Consider the following 27,599-nt stretch of genomic DNA (forward strand, 5'->3'; position numbering starts at 1 on the left):
ATTATTTGTATATTAGTGCTGAGAAAAAAAAAAACAGCTCTAAAAGAACTCACTTGAAAATTAACAAGTATATTTCCTTTTCTATGAGATCACCGCTTGGTTCCTGGCACTTGAGAATTTTTCATGAAAGTGAAATTAGGAAGTGATTACACACTACATATGACTAAGACAAATGCATATGTGTGTCAATATTTTAATTTCACTGCAGTGTTAATACAGAGTAACAAAGTCTACTCAGCTTATATTGAGGTATTACAGAACTGTAATATATAAGCCTTTTTTTTTTTGAAGGAATAGCACAATTTCTTGAATGACAGGACATCCATGATTCTCAAATTCTTATCATCTGAGCAAAAACATCAGACACACTCCATTTAATCTGAATAAGCATACATACATCTCCTTATCCAATACAAAATCTATCTATCTATCTATCTACCTATCTATCTATCTATCTATCTACTCGTATCTATTTATCCGATCTAGATATATGAAGACATGTGCATTAAATCATATAGTTTCTGTACTACAAAAACCATTATTGTATTCCACTTTCTGTTTCACACACCACACCGAAGCATGTATAAAATGAAGAGGGTTGGAGCACTAGACCCCCCATGAAAGGTGCGATGACCCCAATCTATAAATGCCAAAAGTGCAATGACCCCACCTGCTCAAGATGTCCCCTTGAGTCATAGAGCTCTTCACTGAAGGTCAGATCCATGTCCTCCACATCGTTATCCCTGATGTACCTCACTTTGGTCATGTAGAACTCTGTATCATCTGTCTCAAAGTACTAATTGGGTGGGGAGATGGGTAAAAAAGAAAGAAAGAGAGGGAGCAATAATATCATGCAATACTGTCAATGTTTGATGCAACTATAAATTTCATCGCTCAGTGGTCCCCACTTTAATAAGGAACAAGAAGGAAGTATCACATCCAAGGGCGCCGGAAGCGGGGCAGGGGGGCATGGGTGGCACTTGCCCCCCCAAAGTGCCCCCTGTAACAAATAATTAATCAATTATTCAAAGACAAAAATGAACAATAAAGGCACTTTCCTTGTCTAAAAGTTGTAACTTCATAACTGAAAATCAGAATTCATTATTAATATACATTATGATATCTATAAACTTACTTATGAGTAAATTTAGTGTATAGATGGTAGCCTCGCGTCCTCGAGTGTGCCCCCTGAAACACACCTTTAGTAAACCTTTCATTTTCCCTTTCTTCTATGCTTTTTAGCAATATAAGAATAATTTTTATTGCTCGAACAATGCGATCACGTTTAAAGGACAAGTTCACCTTCATAAACATAAGGATTGAGAAAATGCAACAATATTAGTAGAACACATCAGTGAAAGTTTGAGGAAAATTCGACAATCAATGCAAAAGTTATGAATTTTTTAAATTTTTGTGTTGGAACCGCTGGATGAGGAGACTACTACAGCTTGTGAGTCATATGCGTACAACAGTATAAAGAAAATGTAAAAGAAAATTCAACATATTTTCACTTTTTTCGCATAATAAAAGAGCACTTGACTTGCCTCTTTCTAAAGGCGGGGGAATAATATTACGCATAACATTTGTCGGTAACGAGTCAGGGGAATGAGTACTTTTTTCAAAAGATGGAATTTTGTGAAATTCTCTTTATATTTTCCTTATATTGTTGTACGCATGTGACATCTAAGTTATTCATACACTGCAGTAGTCTTCTCATCCAGCGGGTACTGCACAAGAACTTCAAAAATTCATAACTTTTGAACGGATTGTCTGATTTTCCTCAAACTTTCAATGATGTGTTCTACTAATATTGCTACATTCTCTCAATCCTTATGTTTATGAAGGTGAACTTGTCCTTTAAGCTTTTAATGAATACATTTCAGACGAATGGCAAAGTGAAAGTGGCTCGCTCGCTCTGCGCGTACATATAGTAAAATGAAGAGTTTTCATAAGTTATGATGATAGCCCTTCGCAGTGATGTTTGTTTTGCTACGTTTAATTCCCTAGAAATTTGAATTAAAATGTTCTGTAGACGCGACTTTTAAACTCTGTTTTTACGTAAAGTCCCTACCGTGATACCCCTCTCCCACACCCTCCCTCGTTGAGGATCTCACACCGTCACATAATGTACCCCCGTATGTTATAATCGTAGTCCTTCACACTAATTCTTTTTTTTCGCCATGTTTAATTCGCTAGAAATTTGCTTTTAAATGCTCTATAAATGCGACTTCTGTACTCTGTTTTCACAAAAAGTCCCTACCGTGGGAGGGGGGTATCCCCCCCCCCCCACACCACCCAACGCTCGGTCGCTTCACTCCCTCGCCGAGGATCTCACACCGTCACAAATGTACCCCCCATATGTTATAATCATAGTCCTTCGCACTCATTTTTTCACTATGTTTAATTTCCTAGAAATTTGGTTTTAAATGCTCTATAAACGCAACTTTTGTACTGTTTTTACAAAAAGTCCCTACCGTGGGAGGGGGGTATCCCCCCTCCCACACCCTCACCGAGGATCTTACACCGTCACATAAATGTACCCCCGTATGTTATAATCATAATCCTTCGCACTAAATTGTTTCCACTACGTGTAATTTCCTAGAAAATTGCTTTTAAATGCTGTATAAATGCGACTTCTGTACTCTGTTTTCACAAAAAGTCCCTACCGTGGGAGGGGGGTATCCCCCTCCCACACCACCCCACGCTCGGTCGCTTCGCTCCCTCGCCGAGGATCTCACACCGTCACAAATGTACCCCCCATATGTTATAATCATAGTCCTTCGCACTCATTTTTTCACTATGTTTAATTTCCTAGAAATTTGGTTTTAAATGCTCTATAAACGCAACTTTTGTACTCTGTTTTTACAAAAAGTCCCTATCGTGGGAGGGGGGTATCCCCCCTCCCACACCCTCACCGAGGATCTTACACCGTCACATAAATGTACCCCCGTATGTTATAATCATAATCCTTCGCACTAAATTGTTTCCACTACGTGTAATTTCCTAGAAATTTGCTTTTAAATGCTCTATAAACGCGACTTTTGTACTCTGTTTTTACAAAAAGTCCCTACCGTGGGAGGAGGGTATTCACACCCTCCCCCTGCTCGGTCGCTTCGCTCCCTCGCCAAGGATCTTACACCATCACATAAATGTACGCCCATATGTTATAATCATAATCCTTCCCACTAAATTTTTTCCACTATGTGTAATTTCCTAGAAATTTGTTTTTAAATGCTCTATAAACGCGAGTTTTGTACTCTGTTTGTACAAAAAGGCCCTACCGTGGGAGGGGGGTATCCACACCCTCCCCCTGCTCGGTCTCTTCTAAAAAGTCCCTACCGTGGTACCCCAGATCGGTCGCTCCGCTCCCTCGCCAAGGATTTCACGCCGTCACATAATGTGCCCCCGTCGAGATTTTGCCCCCCCCCCCAAAAAAAAGAAAAACAACAAAAAACAAAAAAATCAAAAGTGTTCCGGCGCCCTTGTTCACATCATGCTTGCTTCATAACCTGCAGTAAGTAGTCCTGCACTGTTGATTCCATAGTCCATATGAGACAAATAATCAGGCCTGAATGCCATTGGGCCAGTTGGGGGGATTGAATAAGAACTTGGGTGGCTACCTCTCATTTCTACCCCCCCCCCCCCCCCCCCCCCCCAATAAGAGATGGAACAAGTGAATTTGACAATGACATCCCTTATGCAGCCATCAGTACAATGTCTGTCATTCAAAATGGCATCAAAAGAAACCTCGTGCTCGGCTAGTCATTGAGAACAAACTTGTACCATGATGCACGGTGCCTGCTCCAATTTTTATCTATTTCTTTTTTCACACTTTATATAATGTGTGACATATTCTTGGTCTATATGGATCATAGTAAGAGTTAGGTCTTAGCTTCTGAATAAGGTTGTCAAATAAAAGAACTGGTGGCAGTAAAGATATCATCAAAATGACATTGCACAAATTTCACTATAGTATGTTCCTCTTAAAAATCATAAATGCCCTAATAATTTATAAGAACTTTTGCACTGCTGGAAGTTTAAATCACAACAAAGTACAGGGGAACCTATGTTAAGGGGAACCATCAAAGCATTGATATACTATCAACAAAGTTCAATCCTCATCAGACCTTCATAAAAACTTGCTGGATTGGTATTGCGAGTTTTTGTACGGAATAAAATAAAGGTAAACACTCACACATACACAGTCACAGACAGACAAACAAGCAAAAACAAACAACCATTCAGCTCGCTTGCAAGCAACAGAGCAAATGAACAAATGGACAAAGAAGCAAAACAAGACAAATGCACAAATAAGCAAACAAACAAACTATCAAATAAGCAAGCAAGCTATCAAGTAAGTTAAAAAAAAACAACAAATACTCACTTTGTGGGTAATCCTGAGACCGATCAGTTGCGCAAGAAAGGAGCGTGTAAAGCGGGCCTTGACCACCAATGGTGCATTGCCAGCCAATGAAGATTCGCACAGACATTTGCCAATGAGTTTCCCGGCAAACTCGTAGTATTTAAGCTTACTGAGGTAGGATGGACGGTTTGGATTAGGATGGACCTGGGGAATCCAGTGACAGGAAAGGAATCATTAATTGCTAAAGTAGACAAAAATATTGAGTATGTATCTCATAATACCAATGATTTTCTGAGGGCTGAAAAACAGTAGATATCAGCAAAGGCCATTTCAGTGCAACTGTGACAATCTAAAAAGAAAAGCTACAATACCAGATGCATTACTTCATTTAGCTTCTGCCATAAGATTATATAATTTGAATGAATGAGTTTGATATTCATCATCTATCACGAAGAGGACAGTTTTTCACAAGTGACTGAGACGGTGAGTTAGCTCAGTCGGTATCGCGTCTGCCTCACGATCCAAAGGACCCGGGTTCGATTCCCGAGTCCAACTGAGCAATTTTGTGTGTTATCATACCGTCCCCTCTAGTAAGAGGTAAAACACTCTGTCCCTCAGATAGGACATACAATGGAGGTCCTGTGTGTGGGAGAGTCAGAACTCATGCACGTAAAAGATCCAGCTTCATTTATTCATTGCAAAGAGCAGGGTGTTCAACTTGTTGAAGTGGTCCTGTCTAACATCCAACTGGACCCCATGGAAGACCAGCTATCGCAGCTGAATATGTGCTATCCAGTCATCTTCTCAGATGGAAATGAAACAAACACACAAACAAAAACTGGGAAGGTTCATTGCTAATGCACTGCTAATTTTCACGACCTCTCTGAGAGAATGAAGGAGAGCCTCCAGTTCTGATACGATAATTCATTTGTTCCTTTAGTCCACATCAGTTGACTTACCAGGGCCTGATTGTTGTCCTCTTCAAACCGCTTGAATAGTTTGTTCTCAGGGTCAAAGAGGGCCACACACACGAGATTAACCCACTCCCTCATCAGGCCTCCCCAGTCCTGACCTGTAGAGGGCAGCACATAGGATTGAAAAATCATAGCTTGAATGCATTACATGTTGAAAAAGCATGGTTCCACTCTCAAAGTGATTATAGCCACCATACAGCCACCATTATCCTACTATCTAGGACAGAACATGTTTTAAATTGAGCAGTGTATGCATGCAGATTGCATTATCCAACTTAGAAAACCAAACAAAATGTGATTGGAATATTGAAGAACACAGATGGAATTTCTCAAATCCAAACTGAAACTAAATAACGCACTATTTGTAGCTTTCAAATCTAGTATATGTTCAAATATTGGTATCACTAGACGGTAAGATAACTACAGATAGTTGGATAAAAACCAGTTGATAGATAAAGATCTGTACATATGCAGATAGGCAGATAGATTGATGGACAGAAGTGGGAAACAGCATCTTCTCTTTGGAGTCATTAATGGAACAAAACCAGAACAGATAGTTTTAATATTATACCTCGAAGTTGGGCCATGTTTCAACATTGATGGAATTAATTCCGGTTTGCTGGCACTCAACATGTGTATCAGTAACATAAATAATCTGCAATTTCTTCTTGACCATAATTATGATAAACATCAGCTCACCTTCTTCATTCACAAAATGGATCTCAAACTTTTTGCACCATTCTGACGTGGACAGGTTTTTGGTAGCTTTCATTGACTGCACGAAAGGCGAAACAAAGAAAGCACAATTTATCAAGCATAAAGAAGTAAATACATGGCATACAATTCCATTTGACATTACTACAAAAGCATCATACATACGTAGCTAATCCCTCATATTTGAAAATGGTATCTGAAAATGCAAAAAGTTTATGCATGACGCAAAACACACAATCGACGTCGGAACAATGAATGATTCCAATAGCTCATTTGAGTCAAAGGCTTAAGTGAGCTAGACATAATACATAACCAATACAGACAGGGTATCTTAAGGCCCCGTCACACTACAGCGAATGCCCAACGAATGCCCAACGAATGTCCAATAGATTTAAAAATTTGAAGATATGTTCACATCCGTTGGTAATACTAGAATAGTTCGTAACATGCTTGGTGTTCTTTGCATTCATTAGCTAATCGCAGGGATTCGCAGAGATACGCTGGAGCCGATTTTTTTTTTAAACATGTCCAAAATCTCCAGCGTATCTCTGCGAATCCCTACGAATAGCTAATGAGTTCAAAGAACGTCAGACATGCAAACTGACTTCACATTTTCGAATTCATTGGGCTTTTGCTTGGCATTCGTTGGGCATTCGCTGTAGTGTGACGGGGCCCTTACAAAAAAAAAAAGAAAAAAAAAAGTTTTTTTAACTTTAAGGAATTCAACAAAAAATGGCAATGACACTCCCTCAGACAAGTTAAATTTTCCTTCTTTACAACTATAAAAATTGTCAATATCAAGCTAGAAAAATTGCATTGCAGCATCAGACTCAATGTCCACTTTTGTATCATACTCACACTTTCCAATAAACTATGCCGGTCTATGTTGAGACTGATGACAGAAGTCTTTCTGTTGTGAAGCTTCATCACCTCCTGGTAGAAGCAGCGCTGCTTGTCTTGGAATATCTCTGACCCACCTTTTCAAAAACACACATATAATGAAAATAGTAAACCTTAAGTAGCTATGCTAGGAAGTCATAATACTGTCCCATCAAATTATCTCAGTCCTGATTAAACACTGGTGGCTGTATATGTGGATACGAATGTAACATTACAAATATACACAAATATATCACAATATGTATGTTGACATGTCAAGTGTCTGGCTGTATGAAGTCCCAATAAAAGCATCATCCACTACCTTGAATAATGTAAAAAGAGTCATTCCTCACGTCACATAAGCTTTTATTGTCCACCTCAGAAATTAACAATTTTGTAGGCCTTCTACAGCCTACTTTGTGCTGAATTGCCATCAGCAGCCTGGAATCCAAAGGAATGCTTATAAATGGACACAACAACCAGTATGTGAGCCTCACCAATGTTCATGAGGAGAAACTTGGAGAAGGTGGCCGCTATGATGTCACGCTGTTTGGCAGCCAACAGAATGGGGGGTTGCCCGCCGTCATCGATAGTGAACATAGGCGCTGACAGGTCCGTATCACCACCCTCAAAATGAAACTAAATACCAACAGAGAAAAATGTTTGCATCAAATCTGAATTTGACCTCCATGATTACTGTGAGAAAAAAAGACATTTTGATGAAGGACTTTGTTAATAAATGAAAAAACAAAAAACAAAAACAAAACCCTCTTATTTCTATTTCCCCTGGTCTCTGGTCCCTAAAGCTCTCATGGAATTGTGTGTATTTACTTCATAATCAATTCTCGCTATCACCAATGACGTAAAAAGTACCCGGATGTGGCTTTTTTGTCAAGATTTAGTGCACTTGGTAGCAAGGGCACTTCCGGCGCGGAGCATAATTTGCACAACGCTAGCGTGCGCGTACATGTACCTTACCTATAGCGCCGCGCCGACCACGGATACTAGTACAGTAGCTAGGCGGCTGTACCGCCAGAGCCAGCGAGTGGCCAGGCCTGTCATACTCGTACACTGTAGTCGAGTCCCCGCCCGGCAGCCGGCCTTGCATTAGCATGCACCACTGCACGCAGGGCCACTAGGGCAGCGCATAAGCTAACACATACTGGTACAGAGTACTGCTTGATCATGCGATCGATGTGCACATCACAGATCAGTCATCTCTGCATACGCTGAAAATATGCTGGAAAATATTCACTCACCTGGATATCGTCATGGAATGCCCATCTTTTTTAAAATTTGTTCTCTGTCGAAATGTCGCGAACACAATCGGGAACGAATCGTGATCTCGAACTTATCCTGTCTCCGAAGCAATTTCTTCCAAGTAAGTACTAGTACGTAGGCACTAGGCCTACTACCACTAGTACTAAGTCGCGCGTGCACGTACTGCGCTGTGGAGTCACCCGCAAACTTCACCCACGCGGCCACGTCACGTCTCGCATGCCAGTAAGGGTCCTATTTCTGCAGATTTTTTTCATTTATTGTCGTGCGAACAACACATGGCAGCTTCGCAGCAACAACCAATAGTCGTATTAAGAGCAATTTCCTCAGAATGGAGAAATTTCAAATCATATTAAAGCTGTAATTCAAGTCGAGAAAACCGGAAGTACACGTAGAATACAGTCGGTTGTGTGTGTAAATAGCATTAGTCACGTATCACGCGCGTACGAGCGGAAGTGACTTTGCTACCGGACTATCCCATAATGCTCCGTAAATGACGCTTAAATCAACATCCGGGTACTTTTTACGTCATTGGCGATAGCGAGAATTACTTGTACATAAATTGCAGATGTGAGAGATGATTCCAAACAGCAAAGGCATTTGCTTCCAAAGTTTAAGGCAGAATTACAATTGTACCACACAGTTGAATGAAAGAAATGCAATATGAAATGCTATTGTTGGTGACAGCTGAAATGGTCACTATGAGCTAATGATAATTAGAAATAGGACAATCACAACTGACAGACCTCTATTCTTCAGATAACAAGTTGCAAACAAACAGCTGTAATCCGGACACACTTTATTCACAGTGTTACTGAAATAAAAGAATGATGACAAAACTGCCAAGTTCTGTCAACTGTACCAGTTGCCAGTGAGTGACTGAGAAGATTTCCCTTGCTCTGCTGGCAAGACACTGGTGAAAAAAAAAAGTTTTTGAACAAATGCTGCTGACAGTATTACAACTTTGGGAGATAGGCACTTGTTTCATTTCACTGTGCATCCTCCTCTCCCTTGCTCCAAGGCTATCTTCATCAATGAACTACTTTGAAAGTGGATATTTTCGTGTGAGTAATTTTTCACGCTTGACTGGTTAAGCAATTTTCGCTTGCTTTTAATTCCGCGGCATGAGGACAACAATTACTGGAATATATGGCATGCAAAAATATTCACATGCTTTTATTTTCGCACTCGATTCTGCTTGCACGAAATAAGCGCGAAAATTTCCACACGGAAAAAATTTACACTTTTGCAGTAGATCAAAGAGGAGAGGATGGGGGGGGGGGGGAGGAAGAAGGGGGTAAAATTACCTTGGTTGCAGGACACACCCTGAAGGTGAAAAGTCTCTTTGGGATGACCATGAGGTAGTACTCCTTGATGGTAAACTGCTTCGGTGAGATGTAGCAGTACACCTTGCGAGGTTTGCGCAGCTTCTCCCGGTTGGTGGCCAGGAGGGTCGCCTCATACCAGTTGTCCACGTGCTTCTTCTTGACCGTCTTGTTCACCTTGGCTATGTCCGTCTCTGCAAAGGTACATAATTCAGAAATATAAATACAAATGAGGTTTCCCAAGGTCAAAATGCCTCCAGCATCCATTGAGATGGAGGCATAAAGAAACAGACACGAAATATAAGTAAAAGCAAACACTGATTAATATTTTTAAAATTTTCTTGAAATTTCACATAATGCTGACTGATCTTTTCTTGCTAAGTTGACTAAATTTTAGTTTGACTGATTGGACATATTTTGTATTTCCATTTCAGATACAAATAAACAAGCAAATGCATTGCAAACAAAGACTTGAATCACTATATGAACAAGCATAAGTTAGGACATGTGAACAGCAGCCACAGGAAAAAAAATCCATCCATTCCTTGGAAACTGGACAAGCAAGGAAAAACTAAAGCATTCTCCAAAGTCGTATCATATTATCAAAAAAAAAAAAGCCACAACACTCAGTCAACTGTTAGCCACTTACCATTTAGTACCAGGATGTTAAACTCTCCATTCATGAGCTTGATGTCGTTGCAAGTGGCGACAGCCTTGTAGCACCCAGCCATATCAAGCTTGATGATCATTGAGATACACTGACTGTCTCTCACAGGGGCAATGTCATACAGCGGGCTGAAGGAATCAAATGCTTGGTCCCCGACCTGGCATTGTAGAAACAATGTGAAGTAGCATCACAGAAAGCACATCCTACTTGGCTAAAACCGGCAATAGCTAGGGACTATCTTAGTAATGCAATTTGGTGTGGTTAGCCAAAATGATAGTGAGGCTGTGTCATAGAACGAACCCCCCCCCCCAAAAAAAAAAAAAACAAAAAAAAAAAACAGGGTTAACCTGTGCAAAATTCAGTCATCTTCCTAAATATCTATTTTCTCTCTCATCCAATCAGGCATTTAAGTGCTTTGTCCCTCTGAAAATCCTCCATATTTTGATATTGTTGAAAATGTTGAAAATGAAAGGGAAGTTAAAAAGCAAATCTTGTAGTATGCATTCCCCTAAAAACCTTTCACTCACTCTGGTAACCTGCAGTTTGAAGTCCAGCCACCTTGAGTCCTGTGAGTTGTGCTGCTTGTTCCATGTCCCTGGGGAGCAGGTGTTGCCAAACTCATCCCTTGGTTCCACCTCCAGGCCATGGAGGAGCCCCTGGGTAACTACCACCAGGGAGCTGTGGCGCACAAAACCAGTCTTGTGCGGATCCACGGCACCTGCAAGGGGGGAAGGGGGGGGGGGGGGGGGGAGGGGTAATGTGACAGTTTAGTGATCAACACAATAATTCCTTACCATGAGATACAAAAATGGTGATTATAATTGTAACTGTCATGGTCATTGTGAATGTGAATGTGAATGTGAATGCGAATGCGAATGCGAATGCGAATGCGAATGCAAATGTGATTATGATTGTGATTGTGATTGCAATTGCGATTGTGATTATCATTGTAATGTATTGTGCCTGTGATTGTGACTGTGATTGTCATTGTGACTGTGAATGTGATTGTGATTGTGATTGTGATTGTGATTGTGATAGTGACAGTGACAGTGATTGTAATTGTGATTGTGAATGTCATTGTGATTGTGATTGTGATTGTTATTGTGATAGTGATTGTCACTGCCATTTTGATTGTCATTGTCATTTGATAAGATGGGATGTGACGCAACAGAAAAATAGCTTTCAGTGTCTGAGGATGCTGCATTCTACCAGAACGAATCAACACATTTAAGTTTGCCAGGCAGATCTCAAAGTGGACAGATTCTGCTACAGCGTAACATTGTGCAGGTTTGATCAAAGTCTATCAAATGTTTTGTAAATATCAGCAAAATGTACAATTTCCTGGATTGATCCAGCCTTGTTCGAAGACCCCTTCACATCGTCATTGCCAAACTTTGCAAGCAAAGCTGAAGCTGAGCACATCAATGCTGCCAACTCTCTGTAATTTCTAAAGCAAGAGGGTCTTTCACATCTATAGGCTAAGACTGATCATGACATCACACTGCTTATCACATCACAAAGTTTCAAGAAAGGTCACTGATTTAATTCTGATCTATAAACAACAGCTGAAGATGTGATGTATGAGCATATGTGACCCGCTACAACAAAAGGATCCGAAAGTCAGGGAGGACAATTTTCTGAAAATGGCATGACATTATTCCCTTACTCTTCTACTTTAATTTCATATATAGCACAACTCATAAAAGCACTCGGTTGCGGAGAAATCGATGATTTTATTAGCGCCTGTCAAGTGGTCGAGGAAATTAGAGTTTCGAGAAAAATGCCTTCAAAGTTTTCCTTCCAACGCTATCATGATCAAGGGGAGGCGAGACAGTTTTAACCGCTTGACGATGGAAGGCATGCTCCTAGCGACCTCCGCAATGTTCATTCAAGCTTAGTGCCAGCGGTCTAAGAATGACCAATCAGTAATTAGGATGCCACGCACTGACAAATAAGATCCACTCCCTCGTTGCTAAGGGCGGAGTCTAGCTGCGGCGCTAAATCCAAATCTTCGGACATGTTTCTGTTACGTTGAAAGTCGGAAAATTACGGCCCAGAAAAACGCTGATTTTTTGCCTTTTCTTTGACCATTTAGCTTTGAAATTTCAGCAGATGATAGACAAATCATTAGACTATAAAATTACGGGATCTGTTTGTTGTAGCGGGTCACATATGGCCTTATCATCATGATGTCATTTAAGTCCATCAGTAAAGTTATCCTCTATGTGGTCAGAAATATGCACTGCAAGATTCATGGCAGGCATTCAAGTTTTAGCAAAGGAAAAACAATTTCACAAGCAAAGACAAATGGACACCAGAATGACAAAAGATTACATCACAAAAGCAGTTAGAATAAAAATCACCTCGATGTCAAAACATCAAATAATTTAGTAAGTATTGTAATAGCCATATACTTTGCAAGGTTTTCATTTCTATGAATTTTGATAGTCAGGTGTTATTTGCATATTTAAAAACATGCTAATATATCAATTCTGATCCCAACATGACCATAACTTGCACACATACATATTTCTGGTCATTACTGTTGTCCAAGATTGCAAATTCAACCACTTGCAAAATTGTCAGGAAGTCCTGATTCAAGAAAAATTAGACTTGCTAAACATATGGCGTATACAGTTACTGATATTTTTTTTTTCCATTAAAAGAAGAAAATGGTTCTACCTGGAAGAAACTCTTTCTTGAAGGGGCTCCCTTTGATTGGTATTGGCCCAAGTTTGATGGAGATGGCATATACACCAGAGCGGCGGACAGTGAAGGCACACTTGACGCAGTGGTACGTAGTCTTAGAATTGCTGTAGTCTACTGAGCAGGCCATCCTCTGTTGACCCACTATGACCTCCACTATCAGCTGGTCTGCATCTGAGATGGCGTATTTCATCCCATTTCTCTGGTAGAACTAAATGAGCAAGATACCATATGTTAGCTAGGTTTGTTGACAATCACAATTTAGGTTTGTTATCAATATCAATAGTGGTTGTAGCAAGAGCATCACTTTCTGAATTAGTGGCAGCAACAGTAATGACCACCGTTTGCTCTCACATTTCCTCGACAATATTCCTTTACATACCCAGTTCTTGGGCTTGCTAAATATCACTTGAAAGAGAGAGTAAACTCTGCGTAAGAATTGCCAAGATCCTTCTAAACGGTAAGCAAGGTTGTTGAGGCTGCAGAGAGGTTATTTCTTGCATATATTGAGGTATGGATGAATGAATGGGGTAGCATTTTCTAAATCTCCCTCTTGACAAGACTGAAGGCAATCCTGTAAGATGAAAAGATTGTGGATCACAAGAGCAAGCAGGTGACCACCAATAATAATAAACAGTTCTGTTCTGCTGCTGAACTTTGTACCTTGATTATGAAGGACATTGTATCTCCCACTGGAACAGCGCCCTCCCAGTTCCAGTCCACCGTACAACTCTTCGGATCCACCAGACATCCTGTTATGTAATCAATTATGGGGGCGCTGCGGCTGCGTGAAGATACCCCGCTGGCCTGGGCAGTGCGATAATTTCCGGTGACCCAGGCAAAGCCGACAGCAAATACCAGGGTGGAGACAGTAAGGGGACCTTTAAAGGAGAGAAAAGCCAATATACACACACGTACTCAAAGAAGCAAAGTTCCCCTCCTCCCCAAAGAGAAACATAGGAGAGAGCAACAATATGATACACATAGGCATATCTGAACAAACAAAAACAAAAACAAAAACAGGCAGCATTAAGAAGGGTACAAAAAGGGCATAGGGCATCATATTGTTTGTTTGCTTTTTACTTCTTTGCAATTCATACACATTTATACATTTAAATCTAAATCAATATAAAAGCTGGAGTGGGGAAAGGCATAAATTCTTTTCCTCTTGTGAAAAGCCCCCATGAAACCTGAAATTAATTCAGTTACAATCATGTCTAATTTTTGTCATTTGTTACTTGGTATTTTTCCATTCTTTTCACTACCCTTCCTGCCAAATTAATGACTATAATGCATTCCTTAGTTTTCCTACTTGAAAGTATATTTCACTTTTAAATGGAGGACATATTCATTGATCTTTGACCCTATGAAAATCTGTCCAGAATGTCATCAGCTCATCCATAAACCATCAATGGCTTGCAAGGATTAATACATTCCTCTATATATTCAATTTTTAAATCAGCAAATTTCAGGCAACTACACCAAGATTGATACATACGAGTCATTTTGCCTGTAACAACTGAACTATCCATGGGGGGGGGGGGGGGGGAGCAAAAATAAGAATAGAAAATAGATGCAACCATATGATTGTGATTCTTCACTCTTTTTTCACCCTATCTATCTCTCTTTCTCTCTCTTTATCCCCTCCCCATATAATGTAAATGAGTACGCACGAGATGAGGCACACCCTCTTCTTATGTCAGACAAGTGGCGGGTCACATTACCAACACTCTCCCATTATATCAGTCAACTCCTCCCCTGGAGTAACTGAAGGCTCAGCTTGGAATTTCAGCTACAATATCACATGTGTACAGCTGTACATAGGTGTGGGGGAAGGGAGCAGGATCACATATATCACTTTGCACAACAAATACAACTTTAACCATGCTACATGTTGAAGCACTTGTCTTGCATGTACTGTTTATTCCTAAGTGAAAACTGCACCCAAGTAAACAAAAACAATAACATTTATCTCTACTGAGGATTTGAATCTCCCATTCAAACTCAACACAAGATTTGCAGACAAAAAAAAACTAGAAATGTCGCTATGGAGACTGGTATGCCTCCGCCATACTGCATGATTCTCCTAATAGGTCTATAATACATGTGGACAATGTGTGATTACATTTTCACAAAATTGGCAAAATATTAAAATGACATATTTGTCACAAATGTATCGAATGTTCACCTTCCTTGACCTATATTTGATTGGATGAATAGCAGAGCATGTATTTGGGGATTTAAGAACTTTAACTTGACTTTGACCCTTTCATAAGTTTACGCACTTGAGTAATTTTCAAGGTATGGAGAAAAAGTGCAATTTCTGTATTGAATAGTAAATTGTTATCATTTTCATCTGGCCTTTGATTCATAAGAGAATCACTGTCAGGTAGAACATACATAAATATGTACTGTTTCAAGATAACTTGAGCCACTGCTTTGACCTTTTGACCTTTGACCTTCTTGACAAAAAAAAAAATCCCAGAGAATGTCTAGTGGGTTATACATGCATATAACATCAAATTTAAAAAAAATAATCCAGCTGGCATTGCATAAATATAAGGAAAATAGTAAAATTTTGAAGTATTGCCCTTGACCTTTGACCCCATGAACCCCAAATTCCCTAGATAACCACTCCCAGTCAGTACATGCATATATACTAGATACAGAGAAAAAAGTGAAATTTTAACATTTTACTTGACCTGTTGACCTCATGACCCCAAACTTTCACCAGAGAATCTTATTTGGGTAATACATGTATACACTAAGTTTCAAGAAAATATCTTCAGGCATTGCATAGATATGGGGGAAATAGCGAAATTTTAAGCATTTGACCTTGACCTTTGACCTTGAGCATGTGCACCCAAAAGTTGATAGGCACAACTTCACCCCCTAATACACATACATGCCAAGTTTCATTAGGATACCTCAAAAGGTTTTGAAAGTTACCCAGTCCACAAAATTCATTACGGATGGACGGAAGGACGGACGGACGGACGGAAGGACGGATGGAAGGACGGACGGATGGACGGACGGACAACCCGAAAACATAATGCCTCCGGCACCACTTCGTGGCGGAGGCATAAAAATGTCAAAATACATTAGATAACCCAAATGATACCTGTTTCATATCTGGCTCAAAAAAGTGTGTGTTTTATGTCTCACATTTATACTGTTATACCCATAGCACACTGTACCAACGACATACTGAATGACATCATAGAGCCACAGAGCATACATTCTACTGCCGTGATTACATTCATTTGACTAGATAGAAGCGATAGGCTACAGAGCGAGTGGGGGGGGGGGGGGAAGAGGAATCATTATCCTCTAAATGTAGCAGATTAGTAGCTTGGCATGACATCAGCAGCCAGCCATAACAGGCCACATTACGTGATAAACAGTGGGGCCTTTAAAGTTGTCTATGAATGCAAACAACTTCCAATGCCAAAGAAAACCTATAATTTGCCTTGCCTACAAGTAGCTTATGCTCTCATGAATATCCATGGGCATGAAATGTGGGTTCTGAGGAAGTGCATGATTACACAGCATCTGAACTGGCTGAGTACTTTACATAAATTTACGGTTTGTCCTTGTGAAATTTTGCAATTTGCCCCACTCCCCCCCCCCCCCCCCCCCCCCCCTCTCTATACAAGTGCATACTAGACAGAAATAGTTGGGTCCATATTTGAGCTGTGTGCATTCTGCAGTTGAGAGAATATTTTGTTCATGCCTTCTCTCTAGCACATGGAATCAAATTTTCTGCATATCCTTCCCGAAATGCATCGAACAATGACATCTAGTAGACATTACTAGACACTGGGCTGTAAATTTCTCCCTCATTTATACTCTGCAGGCAAGTGATCATAGTCTACTATCAAGACAGTCATATGAATATGTTTCATGAGACACAAAAAAACACCCCTTCCAGCTTCATACACAGGCACATGTGGGATTGGTGCCCCTTACTTGGGGTTGCAGGTGCAGATTCTGTAACCATGAGAAGTACCTGTTGCCACACTTTGAACCTAATATTAGCTTCAAAAAGTATTTACAGGTTGTAGTGCAGACGAAGGCATACTGTGGAGAGGGGCTAATTAGCATCCTTCATTTCTGCCTCTCTTACCCCTCCCCTGAATACACATGTGTCATGTTGGTGAACATGCCAGGGACCCAAGAAGGTAAAAATGGACGGTGACTGATATTCGATGAAAATTTTACCTGTTTCTAGTGCCATTCGAAATCCAATTCTTTGAATCAGGACTTATTGATAGATTTTGCTGGAAAGCTGCTTTGAGTCTTTAATTCTCTTTATTCAACAACTTTAGATAACTTCCACACAATACTTTATAGGGGATTTAACCCAAAACATTTCCATGAATTCAGTCAATGCACTTCTATAATATTAGTAGAACTATCAGAGGACTTTGAGGGAAATCGGACAATCCATTTGAAAGTTATGAACAGATTGTCTGATTTTCCTCAATGATGTGCTCAATATTTCTGCATTCACTGAATTGACTTAGTATATATTTGACAAAACTATCCCCTTTAATGTAGATGGCACACAAAGGAAACGATGTATTAAAAGAGCACATTTTTAGGAATTGTCCACCAACTGTTCAGAACCATCAGTGATGGAAGCTCCTTCTTATACAGGAAACAAGTTATGGAATCTAGCTCAAGTAGTGAACTGCGTTCAGTTTTAGAGCCATCGGAACGCTCACAAACCTATGATAGCAACGTACCTAAACAACAGGTTTCCAGATGTAGTAAGCAAGAATCATTATTTTTCCCTACAAGTGTATTTCATTTCCCCTGATTGGGTTTCAGTAATAGATAACTCAAGTTAATGTCAAAGATGATAATTCATTGGATAAACCATCACATGTAATTAGAATGAGTCACTGTTTTTAAAAAGAGTTTCATTGTTCCAGCCATCAATATATTCCACTTCCTGTCTACACATGACACTTACTACAAGAAGATACAAGTCAAATTTCAACTCAGCTGGCAAAGGATCAAGTGATCTGAACTGAATATTCTTTTTTAATTTTCAAGTGCTTTTACTCTTGTAGAGTTGGTCTCGTTCATATGATTATTCTTGTCCCATGTTACTAGAAGGTGACTTCAAGGTAACAATCCTTTAACAATAAACATGGATAGCCAAAACCCATTGCTATTTTCTGTCATCCCCCCCCCCCCCCCACCAAAAAGGAGAGAAAAATATGTATAATATAAAAATGATGGTGGTCACAACTTTCTGACTACAATGAGTCTACAGGTCTTGTCTGAGCCTTCCCCCTCACCTAAACACTCTCAGACATAAATATGAATGCATCATTGCTAAAATGCAGATGCTTCTTCACAACAGTTTTTAGTGTATGTACACAATGCTATCAAAGTCACTGTGATTCCTTACCAAACTGAACAGCGAACTGGTAGATGCCACGAAAAACCGACCCCATGGTGGATAGGGACAACTCTGCCAGACTCCCTGGTTCCATGTGCTGCTCTGCTTGCCAGTCCCCCCTTAGGGCCGCCAGATCCTGGAGAGCCTGCAGATCTGCCGGGCTCACACCATGCTCGGCTGCACCATCCGCATCCCAAACCACAACCTCGCCCAGCTCACTCAGGCCACCGATGTCAAGCTCTGTGCATCTGTGTCAGATGAAAGACGATGTGGTTGATCAGAGGCTGGTATCTTTTTTCCCCTGGTCAAATACATAGAACTGAAGTAGTTATTGTCTAGGGAATTTTCCAGACGTCTGAAAGATCTCTCTGTCAGGACCCCAGCATCAATAAATGAGACATTCAGTGTGATACATATGCATGTACAATCCATTTGCAGACATCATAAGGGGTACAAGACTTACCTTAGGACTGCCTTTATGCACATCACACTATAGTGTATGTGCATTACAGAGTTCATATAATGTAAAGTCAACAATTTTAAAGTAACAGCACACCAAAAAAGTATACTTCAAACTTAACATACAGCAATAGAGAAGATGAACTCTTTACTACTCTAGGTCCACGGATGACTGCTTACTTAATTTTCGGTGAGATCAGAAGAATCACAAAATGTGACAATAATCAACCTTTGCGAACGACCACATAGAAGTTGAGAATTTTGCTGAGATACACCATACCATCTGAAATCTCCATGATACAGTGAACTAGTATACTACTGTATATGTAAGCAATGCTCGTGACTACTCATGTAAGCAATCTGTAATATTTCATGAGCATCACGGGAGCATAATGAACAGTACTTGTACTGGTAGTGTTCATCTGCAACATTCTGTACCACTTGTGATTTCTCCATACAGTTGCACATTTCCTCCTGAAGCAGCACTATTTAAAAGCAAACTAATAGTCACCACAGTTTGCCAAGTTCAGATTGCTGGTAGGCAATTTCTTTTATTCTTTTTTCACTTCTTTCATTCACATTGAGGACATTTTTTAAATCAAGGATTAGGGTTGCCAAAATGAGTTAGAATTTCAACTAAAGGTTAGAGTGGCACAATGCTTTTGTCTTTGATACACCACATGTCAGTCAAAGTAGGTCATGTACATAGTAGCTTTAGAGATAAATCTGGGATAATGAGTCCGTGCAGTGCTTCACTACAACACACTACATGACAATGATGAATGCTACCATTTGGGAAATATCAGTGATTAATGACTATCTTAAAGGACAAGTTCACCTTTATGCATGGGAATTGAGAGAATGCAGCAATATTACCAGAACACATCAGTGAAAGTTTGAGGGAAATCGGACAATCTGTTCAAAATTTAAGAAGTTTCAGTGCTGCTATCGCTGGATGAGAAGACTACTATGGAGCCTGTGATTTCACATGTGCAGAGAGATATAAAGAAAGAGAATTCAACATGTTATCTTTTTTTTTGCTCGCATACAATATGTACTAGAAGAGTGCTTTACTTGCCCCTTTCACAAGGCAAGGGGAATAATATTACCCTTAACATGTATGTACATCACCGACACGTCAAAGGGAATGTGTACTTTTTTTTCAAATCATGAAATTCTGTGAAATTCTCTTTATATTTTCATTATACATGTATCATTCTACACTTGTAACATCATAAACTGTACATAGTAGTCAGTAACTTCAAAAGTTCATATCTTTTGAATGGGTTGTCTGATTTTCATCTAACTTTCATTGATGTGTTCTAATATTGCAGCATTCATTCAAAGTATACATTGTACATGTGTGACCGTGTCCTTTAAATGTGCTCATAATTTGTTTTTTTTCCACATACATCCCTGGAATAAGTTGTTAGACTAACCATGTCCATACATGATATAGCAATACATGAAAGAGAATGTGCACATAGATGAACACATTAACAATAGAGTAAATGAATTAAAAATTCATACTGGAGCTGGGTAAATATTTAAAGGGTGTGCAAAGATAAATGGATACATATGACATATTGCCACCAACCAAACGACGGGAGCGTTCAAAGATTTAGATATAGTATACCACCGCCACAGCCAATCACTGTTCAGGATTTTGAGATGTTATCACAGTGGTTGCAAGACTCACAACTCACTACCTTGGAAAATGAATTATGATGCAGCACGACTTTATCATGAGCACCTACGTTTGTACAGTACATATGCACCGCTGTGCAGCCAAAATCAAAAGGGCACAATCTCTCCCACTACCCTTTGGCAAAAGATCCCCTGAAAGCAAGAATCATCTCCATCAGAAGAGAGAACAATACTTTGGCATGACAAATAGCAACAGCTATTTGCACAGAAATTTGAGATCTTCCACGTCATATTGATACAATTACTCTTCTCCCCCTCCCCCTCTCTCTCCGATACATCATAACGTCTTCACTCACATGCATAATATCAAAGTGCCTGGTTTTCCCCACTACATAATAATATGTCTCCCACATACCATACATGTCACTGCAAATACTTCGATCACATATTGCAATAGATGGTATATTCATATCTTCAGTATTGGGATCAGAATGTCATGCGAATCTGTGATGACATTATGAGAGTACTGCATTGTGTGTGCAACAAATAGCTCCTACAATGACTCCTCTATTCTTCTTGAACAAACATGCAATGTGAACCGAGAAAATGAAATCACGAGAGAGAAGAAAAGGGGGAGGGAGGGAAGGGGAGATATGGAGGCAGAATAGCCCATGTTTTATAGTGTGCATCTTCTACAGTGTAGTTGATTCTACTCCCTGTGTGTCATCTTCCGTCGTACTGTATTGTATAGTGATGACAAAGTTTTCTATTAACTAGGTTGACTGGAATTGCAGCTCTCTCAAATATCAGCTGACATTATTACTACGTTGCAATTTGGTATCTACTGTCTTATCTACAGGGTTATATTTGTTAACATGACCAAAAAATCGCTGAAATACAATGTAGTTTCTGGAAAGATTTGTCTGCTGCTATGAAAAGGTGGCAGTCAATTTTTTTGTTGTTGGTTTGTTTGTATGTTTTAAGGCAGCACGATAGCTTGTATTGGTTCAAGTACTGTGACGTTCTTCTTTTCTTTCTCTCGCCACAGGGGCAAAACACAACATGTATTCTCTTACAATTCCTTTTGTCCCTTTCTTACAGCCAAAGTTTTAAAAGGACTTCTACTAGACACTTAAAATTATCATTTTTACTGCAACATAACAAAATCTCCTTCACCGATAGCCACCATTCATTGATGAAACACAACATAGATGTACCTACTGTATGCAATTCAAGTTAAAAACCAAAATCTAAAACTTGTGCAATGCAAATTGAGACTTGCTTAGGAGCATTCCACCGAGTAGAGACCAGAACCAAAACATTCTTGGAACTCAGACTTTGAGCCAAATCTTAGCCTGCAATCACCTACCCTGTCTGTACAGTAATTAAAATTCCCCTATATCACACTGAGTAGGAAAACCTCTTGAAGTAACCTGTGATCTTTGTTGGAAATTGAAACCTCATCAATTGCTACCTGCTTCTCGTTTTCCAATTTCATCCACATATCATTCCATTCCTCTATATGTATGTAATACAATGCCATTATAATGCTATGTAATCTTGTACCGGTATTCTAGACTAAAAAATGCTTCCGAAGCTGGGCAGAGGTCATGCACTTTCAGTCAATTTTCTTGTAGCACAAGGCAGTCTACTTGCTTGCAACATAGGATTAATTTCCATCATATCCATTACTAAAATCACCCTATATTCACACACTTCTAGTGGCAAGAGATACTGTGTTATATTTTCTGAAAGTGTGTCCAATGAATCAAGTTGCCTTTATGTACAAAATATGTACAATACGCTGGTCTGATTGAGCACACACACCAATAATTCAGTAAAACGCACATAAATAAGTAATCTATGGGCATACCCTGCAACAATATAATATTACAGTATACATAGTATCACCCTGCCCCGTATTCATTACACTAATCACTGGCACAATCACACTGCAGAGCACAAGTGTTGCTATAGTGACCAATTTATGTGAGGATCGCTACAATATGTTGCATACCGTGGGGAGATGATACATAGTGGTAATGAGGTCACACCTGGTATAACGGATATGGTACTGAATTTGGCCATACCAGTACCAACATACCGACCATGGCCATACCAACACCAACTCTGTTTACATGATGCATGTGTGCATGTGTGTATGCGTATGTTATGTTTTGTGTGTGTGTGAGTATGTAGGTGTGAGTTTGTTTGGTGAAGCTTAGTTTAGCAGATTAAATCACAATTTTTCAAATACTAAGAATGTTAACAACTCTCATCCTGCCCTTCCTCCCCCCCCCCCCCCCCAACAAAAAAGCATGCCGCCACCACATATTGACAAATAGTACATTGTTGTATATTGTACAGTGATGTGAGACCAGGTGGGTGAATCTCAACCAAACATTTTAATTTCTTTCTTCTCCTTTTCTTTTTCGTGGAAATGCCAGAAATATTTAATGAAATTGACAATTTTCGATACATTCATCAAGAATGATTTAATTTGGATGGTACCTGTAAATCTAGGTCTATAAATCCTTTCTTTTGTTTTAAAATAGAGAATAATTGTTCCCGTCAGAGCAAAACCAAACCCCTCAATCCTTTTTTTTTTTCATCCATGCATATAGTATCACTTTACTTCATGTTGCATTTTTGTCCTTATCAATTACCTTGATGACAGACACCAAGGTAAATCACTCCTGCCAAATATACTGCAGGTAGTGTGCACAGACAATGATATAGGATTGGATTTTTTTTTTTCAAATGCTTGACGTAAATGTTGTGAACTCAAAACAAAACTAGAAACAGGAAACTTGGTTCTATGGTTTTGTTTATGATTTCTCCCCTACATGTAAAAGTACAGACCACATCATACTTACTGTACGAGCTGAAATTTTTGCGGCGGTTTAATTTTCGCGAATTTCACGAATCGCCTTTGAACCGCGAAAATAACAACAAGAGAAAATAACAACGCGCGAATAACTAAGTTCAGTTAGACCCTCGCAACCTCGAAATTAACAACACGTGAAAATGTCCTCCAAGTAGCAATTTGCGAAAATATCTGTACGCGAAAATTTCAGCCTGTACAGTAATAGGTGGCACATAAGAATATGAAAATAATGTATTAGGAAGGTGGGGGCGCAAGGTGAGGGGAAGAATATGGTTCAGAGTAAAAAAGTTAAATTTTTAATGAAAAGTAGATATTACCCTGACTTGTTACTGAAACATATATTAAGGTAATATTGTTCCCCCTGCTTTTAGAAAGAGGTACTGTAGTAAGTCAAGCTGTTTCATTTAGCTAGAAATATGAAAATATGTTGAATTCTGTTTATATACATATAGAAATAGTATATTTTCTAAAATATCATTGTAGGTACATTACATCACAAACTGTGGTCTTCTCATCCAGTGATGGCTGCACAAAAAACTTTACAAATTCGTAACTTTTGAACAGATCGTCTCATTTTCCTCAAACTTTCACTAATGTGTGCTACAAAATTGCTGCATTATCTCAACCATTCCTGAATATCAACTATACTGCAACTAAACACAGTTCCTGCGCTATAGGCTTACAGAAGTTGCAACATGGCTGTACCAACTGCGGTCTAATCACCAGTCTACTCAGTACAATCACACAGATTTTGAATTCATCAGATTATGTTTGGTACCTCAGTCATATAACATATCTTGATCAATTTAGCTACTGATTGGTGTTATCAATATTGACTCTTATACACAATTTACAACATAACTCACAACGAATATTTAATGCATCGTCTGCACACTGTACTCATACAGGCTTGTATGTCACTCTTCTCCGCACTGTAATCACTTCTAAAAGTAAAACGATTTTTACACAGTGTAATAAGGAAATACGAGTACAACGTACTTCACACCAACACCCAACATTTACTACAACATGAAGGCATGACATGAACATGCACTTACACAGTTAGGAGATGAGACAACCCGTGGTCTTCCAGGAAAAATTCCAACGACAGTTGGTCAACTGCCTCCTCAAGTCGCTTCTTGGCCTTCAAGGGCAGCCTCCTCAGAGCTCTGTGACTGATATCAAGACGAGCTGCTTCCCCAAGGGACTGGCAACCTGCAAGATAACCATGACCACATAAAGGCAACCTTCAATGACAGCTTCCCTTTATCAAGTGAAATAAATGACCTTGGTCACAATCACACGTAAAGTATGTAAAAAAAAAATTGTATACATGTAATCCTGCAAATCAGATGATCACTAGGTGTACCTCACTAGTCTCTCAAGTGATCTTACAGTCAGTAAATTGGACTTGATCACTCTCAATAATTTTACACATGATCTTTGATTTATTTTCATTAATATCTACAGTGTATTAATGAAATCCAAATCCAGGCAATCCAAACATGTTACACAAAACAAAGAGAAGTCTTACTCCACACAGACTTTAAATCATCTTCATTAGTACTGTAGGCCTACCAATATACATTGTAATTGTTGTATAAGGAGATGTACATGGTGCATCGTACAGACATAATACAAAATGAAGCAGGCCATCCCTATTGAAAATCTGGATGAATTACAAGTTTATAGTACACACAACATCAGCAGCCACAGAATATACGGAAGAGGTGCAAATCCATAAATATATCCACAATATCTAGTGTAAAATCCTGCATGGAAATACTTTCAATTTAGGAAGAATAGGAGAGGGTTAGAATTTGAATAAAAATACAGGGATGCATGTAGGCACATACAATGCAAATTGTTTGATGGATCCATGCAGTAAAAGAATTTAGAGCCTCTCATGACTATCATGATTTATGGTAAATAAAAATCAGCAGTACACAAGGCACTGCTTCAGTCAGGATGACAAATCAACAGTGGAATGCTCGTTTCTCCACATACAGTATTTTAAATGAGTGATACAGAGTCAAAGAGGTTTCTACTTGTAGGTTTCTAGAGACCCTTTTACGTTATTGTGAACAATTAGAAACCATGGTAAGAATATGATAATAAATATCATTCATAAAGCACTTATTACTAAAGTTTCTAAGTGCTAGGCATCTTGTAATGGAGAAGAATTAGAAAGGAGAATAAGATCATGAAGTAAATAGTAAGATGAAACAAAATATGGAATACATATTACACATATTGTAAATTATAAACATAAAAAAATATATGATGTTGGTAGGGTGATAGAAAAAAAGAATTAGTGAGGTATTTACACCTCGCTAGGGGCTCTAAAACCGCCACCCTGTGTGGAGTACAGGCACACTGAAAAAAAAAAAAAAAATGTGTATGTATGCACAGGACTGTGTGCAGTATACTTGGAACTTTGTAGCGTTAATAGGGTTACCACAATCAAGCAAACTGATGTAAAAACAGGCCAGCTTTTCTTGAAAATCTTAAATTTTTAAAGAAATATGTGTTATGTACAATGTAAGTAGGCCTATAACCTTATATAACTGCGACCAGCAGCCCCAAAACGCGTAGCGCTACCGGTACATGTTTTGGGGCTGCTGGTCGCAGTTAAACCTTATACAGGTAAACTGTGTGTGATCCACAGTCCCCTGCACACATCTTTTATTACAGCTGTAGGTACTTTGTCAATGGGGGCATGGGGTGAGTGGCGCGGCGAGGTGCGGGTCCCTTCCTCAGCGCACAAATCAATGACATTGTTCGCATTTGATGACAAGAGTTACAAATTTCTGGTATCAATCACTGAACTTGTGGTTCCACTGGAATCTTTAACATTCAGAATTTTTCCTGTAAAAAAAAAAATCCCACACAAAGGTCCGAGCACCCGTGCCAAAATTTGACTAAACACAAAAACATAAAGTTTCTAGATCTGTACTAGACTACATCACATAGCTGGTGGTCAAATATTGAACAGCATTATGGTCAGATTACAATGTATATACAGCTTTCTTTATGCGTATAGGACTTTAAATTTATAGCATTTCAGTGATGTAATGGCGATGTGCGGGACACTCAAGTAATACTTATGATTGGCAAATCAGCCACTACACTGCTCGTTCTTGTTTCACTTGATTGTTCTTGCTTCACTTGATTGTTTAGATTTCAGCACTTGTGAATTTGTATCTCACTCTAAATCAACTACATCACAGCATAACTTACCAGCTTTGTCAAGTTGCTTTTCATACCGCTTCAAGCCGTTCTTTGTTAACCACTCTTTGAATTCAGCATGCTCATGATTGGACACAGACGAAGAACCCCAATACCGTCTTACTACAATCCACAGTACCAAACACAATACTATTCTGACCAGATAATTAGATCGAAACGTAGATAATTCCGCCATATTTGTGGCCACACGACATGACCGAAACAGCAGAGACAGCTTTCACAAGTTACTTGGGAAGCTATGATGGTTAGGATCTGGAGTTAGCGTACTGTTGGGATACCTCCACCCCACCGGATACGGGTTACCTTTTCACTGACGTCCGCACACAGCAGTCCTCAATATTCCCCAACGAATATTCAAGCAAATGACAAAGCACGACAGCAGAAACGTTTTCGTAGATTCCTCCTACATCAACACTAAATAGTCAAAGCACGTATTAGATGCGATAGGAAACCGGGAAACCAGCACTGCGATCGAGAACTTGATATCAATTCTGGTCTTCTCTCCTTCCTCAGGACTGGATCTCGATCCTCACAGAGAAAAAGCAGTGGAAATATTATTACGTACAGGTAAAGTAGAGACTATGCAGTGTGTGTATAATACCAGTACGTACGAAAGAGCAATACCAGCGGAGAGCTAGCACACCATACACCAGCGCAGCCAAGAGAGCAGAGCTGCTGCTGAGGGGAATTTTGCTGCAAACTGTTGTTAGGTGGCGCTATACATGATGACCTCAATAGATTTTGCTGTCTCTCTCTCTGTTACTAGCTAGTCCATGTATCTTCGCTTTACTTGCCTCTTTCTTTCTCTTCAGTGTTTCTACATTATGGACCCTACCACGATTCCAGAATTTAGTGATGTTTGAATATCACTTACAACACTGATCAGACCCATGTGTCTTATCAATAGTGTCTACTGGTTTGTATATCTGTTTGGGTCTCTCTGGGTTTTTTTTTTTCAGCTGAAAAAAAAATCGACCACTTAGCCTATTCATGATACATTACGATTGTACATACTTGTACTAGTAATTATCTTCCAAA

General features: G+C 39.4%; 1 protein-coding gene across 1 annotated transcript in view; it reads right to left on the reverse strand.

The window, feature by feature from the left end:
* LOC139719479 (apoptosis-resistant E3 ubiquitin protein ligase 1-like) overlaps positions 1-27,088 on the reverse strand; it is a 30,784-nt gene extending 3,696 nt beyond the window's left edge. The window contains exons 1-14 of the mRNA XM_071630895.1: positions 26,553-27,088; positions 24,371-24,527; positions 18,329-18,567; positions 13,570-13,787; positions 12,883-13,117; positions 10,728-10,918; positions 10,183-10,357; positions 9,516-9,727; positions 7,428-7,569; positions 6,910-7,028; positions 6,037-6,112; positions 5,323-5,435; positions 4,385-4,567; positions 671-796 (exon numbers count right to left, since the gene is read on the reverse strand). Coding sequence (XP_071486996.1) covers positions 671-796; positions 4,385-4,567; positions 5,323-5,435; positions 6,037-6,112; positions 6,910-7,028; positions 7,428-7,569; positions 9,516-9,727; positions 10,183-10,357; positions 10,728-10,918; positions 12,883-13,117; positions 13,570-13,787; positions 18,329-18,567; positions 24,371-24,527; positions 26,553-26,736 — 2,370 coding nt within the window. The 5' untranslated portion in view covers positions 26,737-27,088. The remainder of the gene's footprint in view (positions 1-670; positions 797-4,384; positions 4,568-5,322; positions 5,436-6,036; positions 6,113-6,909; positions 7,029-7,427; positions 7,570-9,515; positions 9,728-10,182; positions 10,358-10,727; positions 10,919-12,882; positions 13,118-13,569; positions 13,788-18,328; positions 18,568-24,370; positions 24,528-26,552) is intronic.
* Positions 27,089-27,599: the final 511 nt, after the last annotated feature.

This window comes from Diadema antillarum, unplaced genomic scaffold, assembly GCF_040938485.1.
Source record: "Diadema antillarum isolate AM-2024a unplaced genomic scaffold, OU_Dant_1.0 scf00000111, whole genome shotgun sequence".
Taxonomy (NCBI): Eukaryota; Metazoa; Echinodermata; class Echinoidea; order Diadematoida; family Diadematidae; genus Diadema; species Diadema antillarum.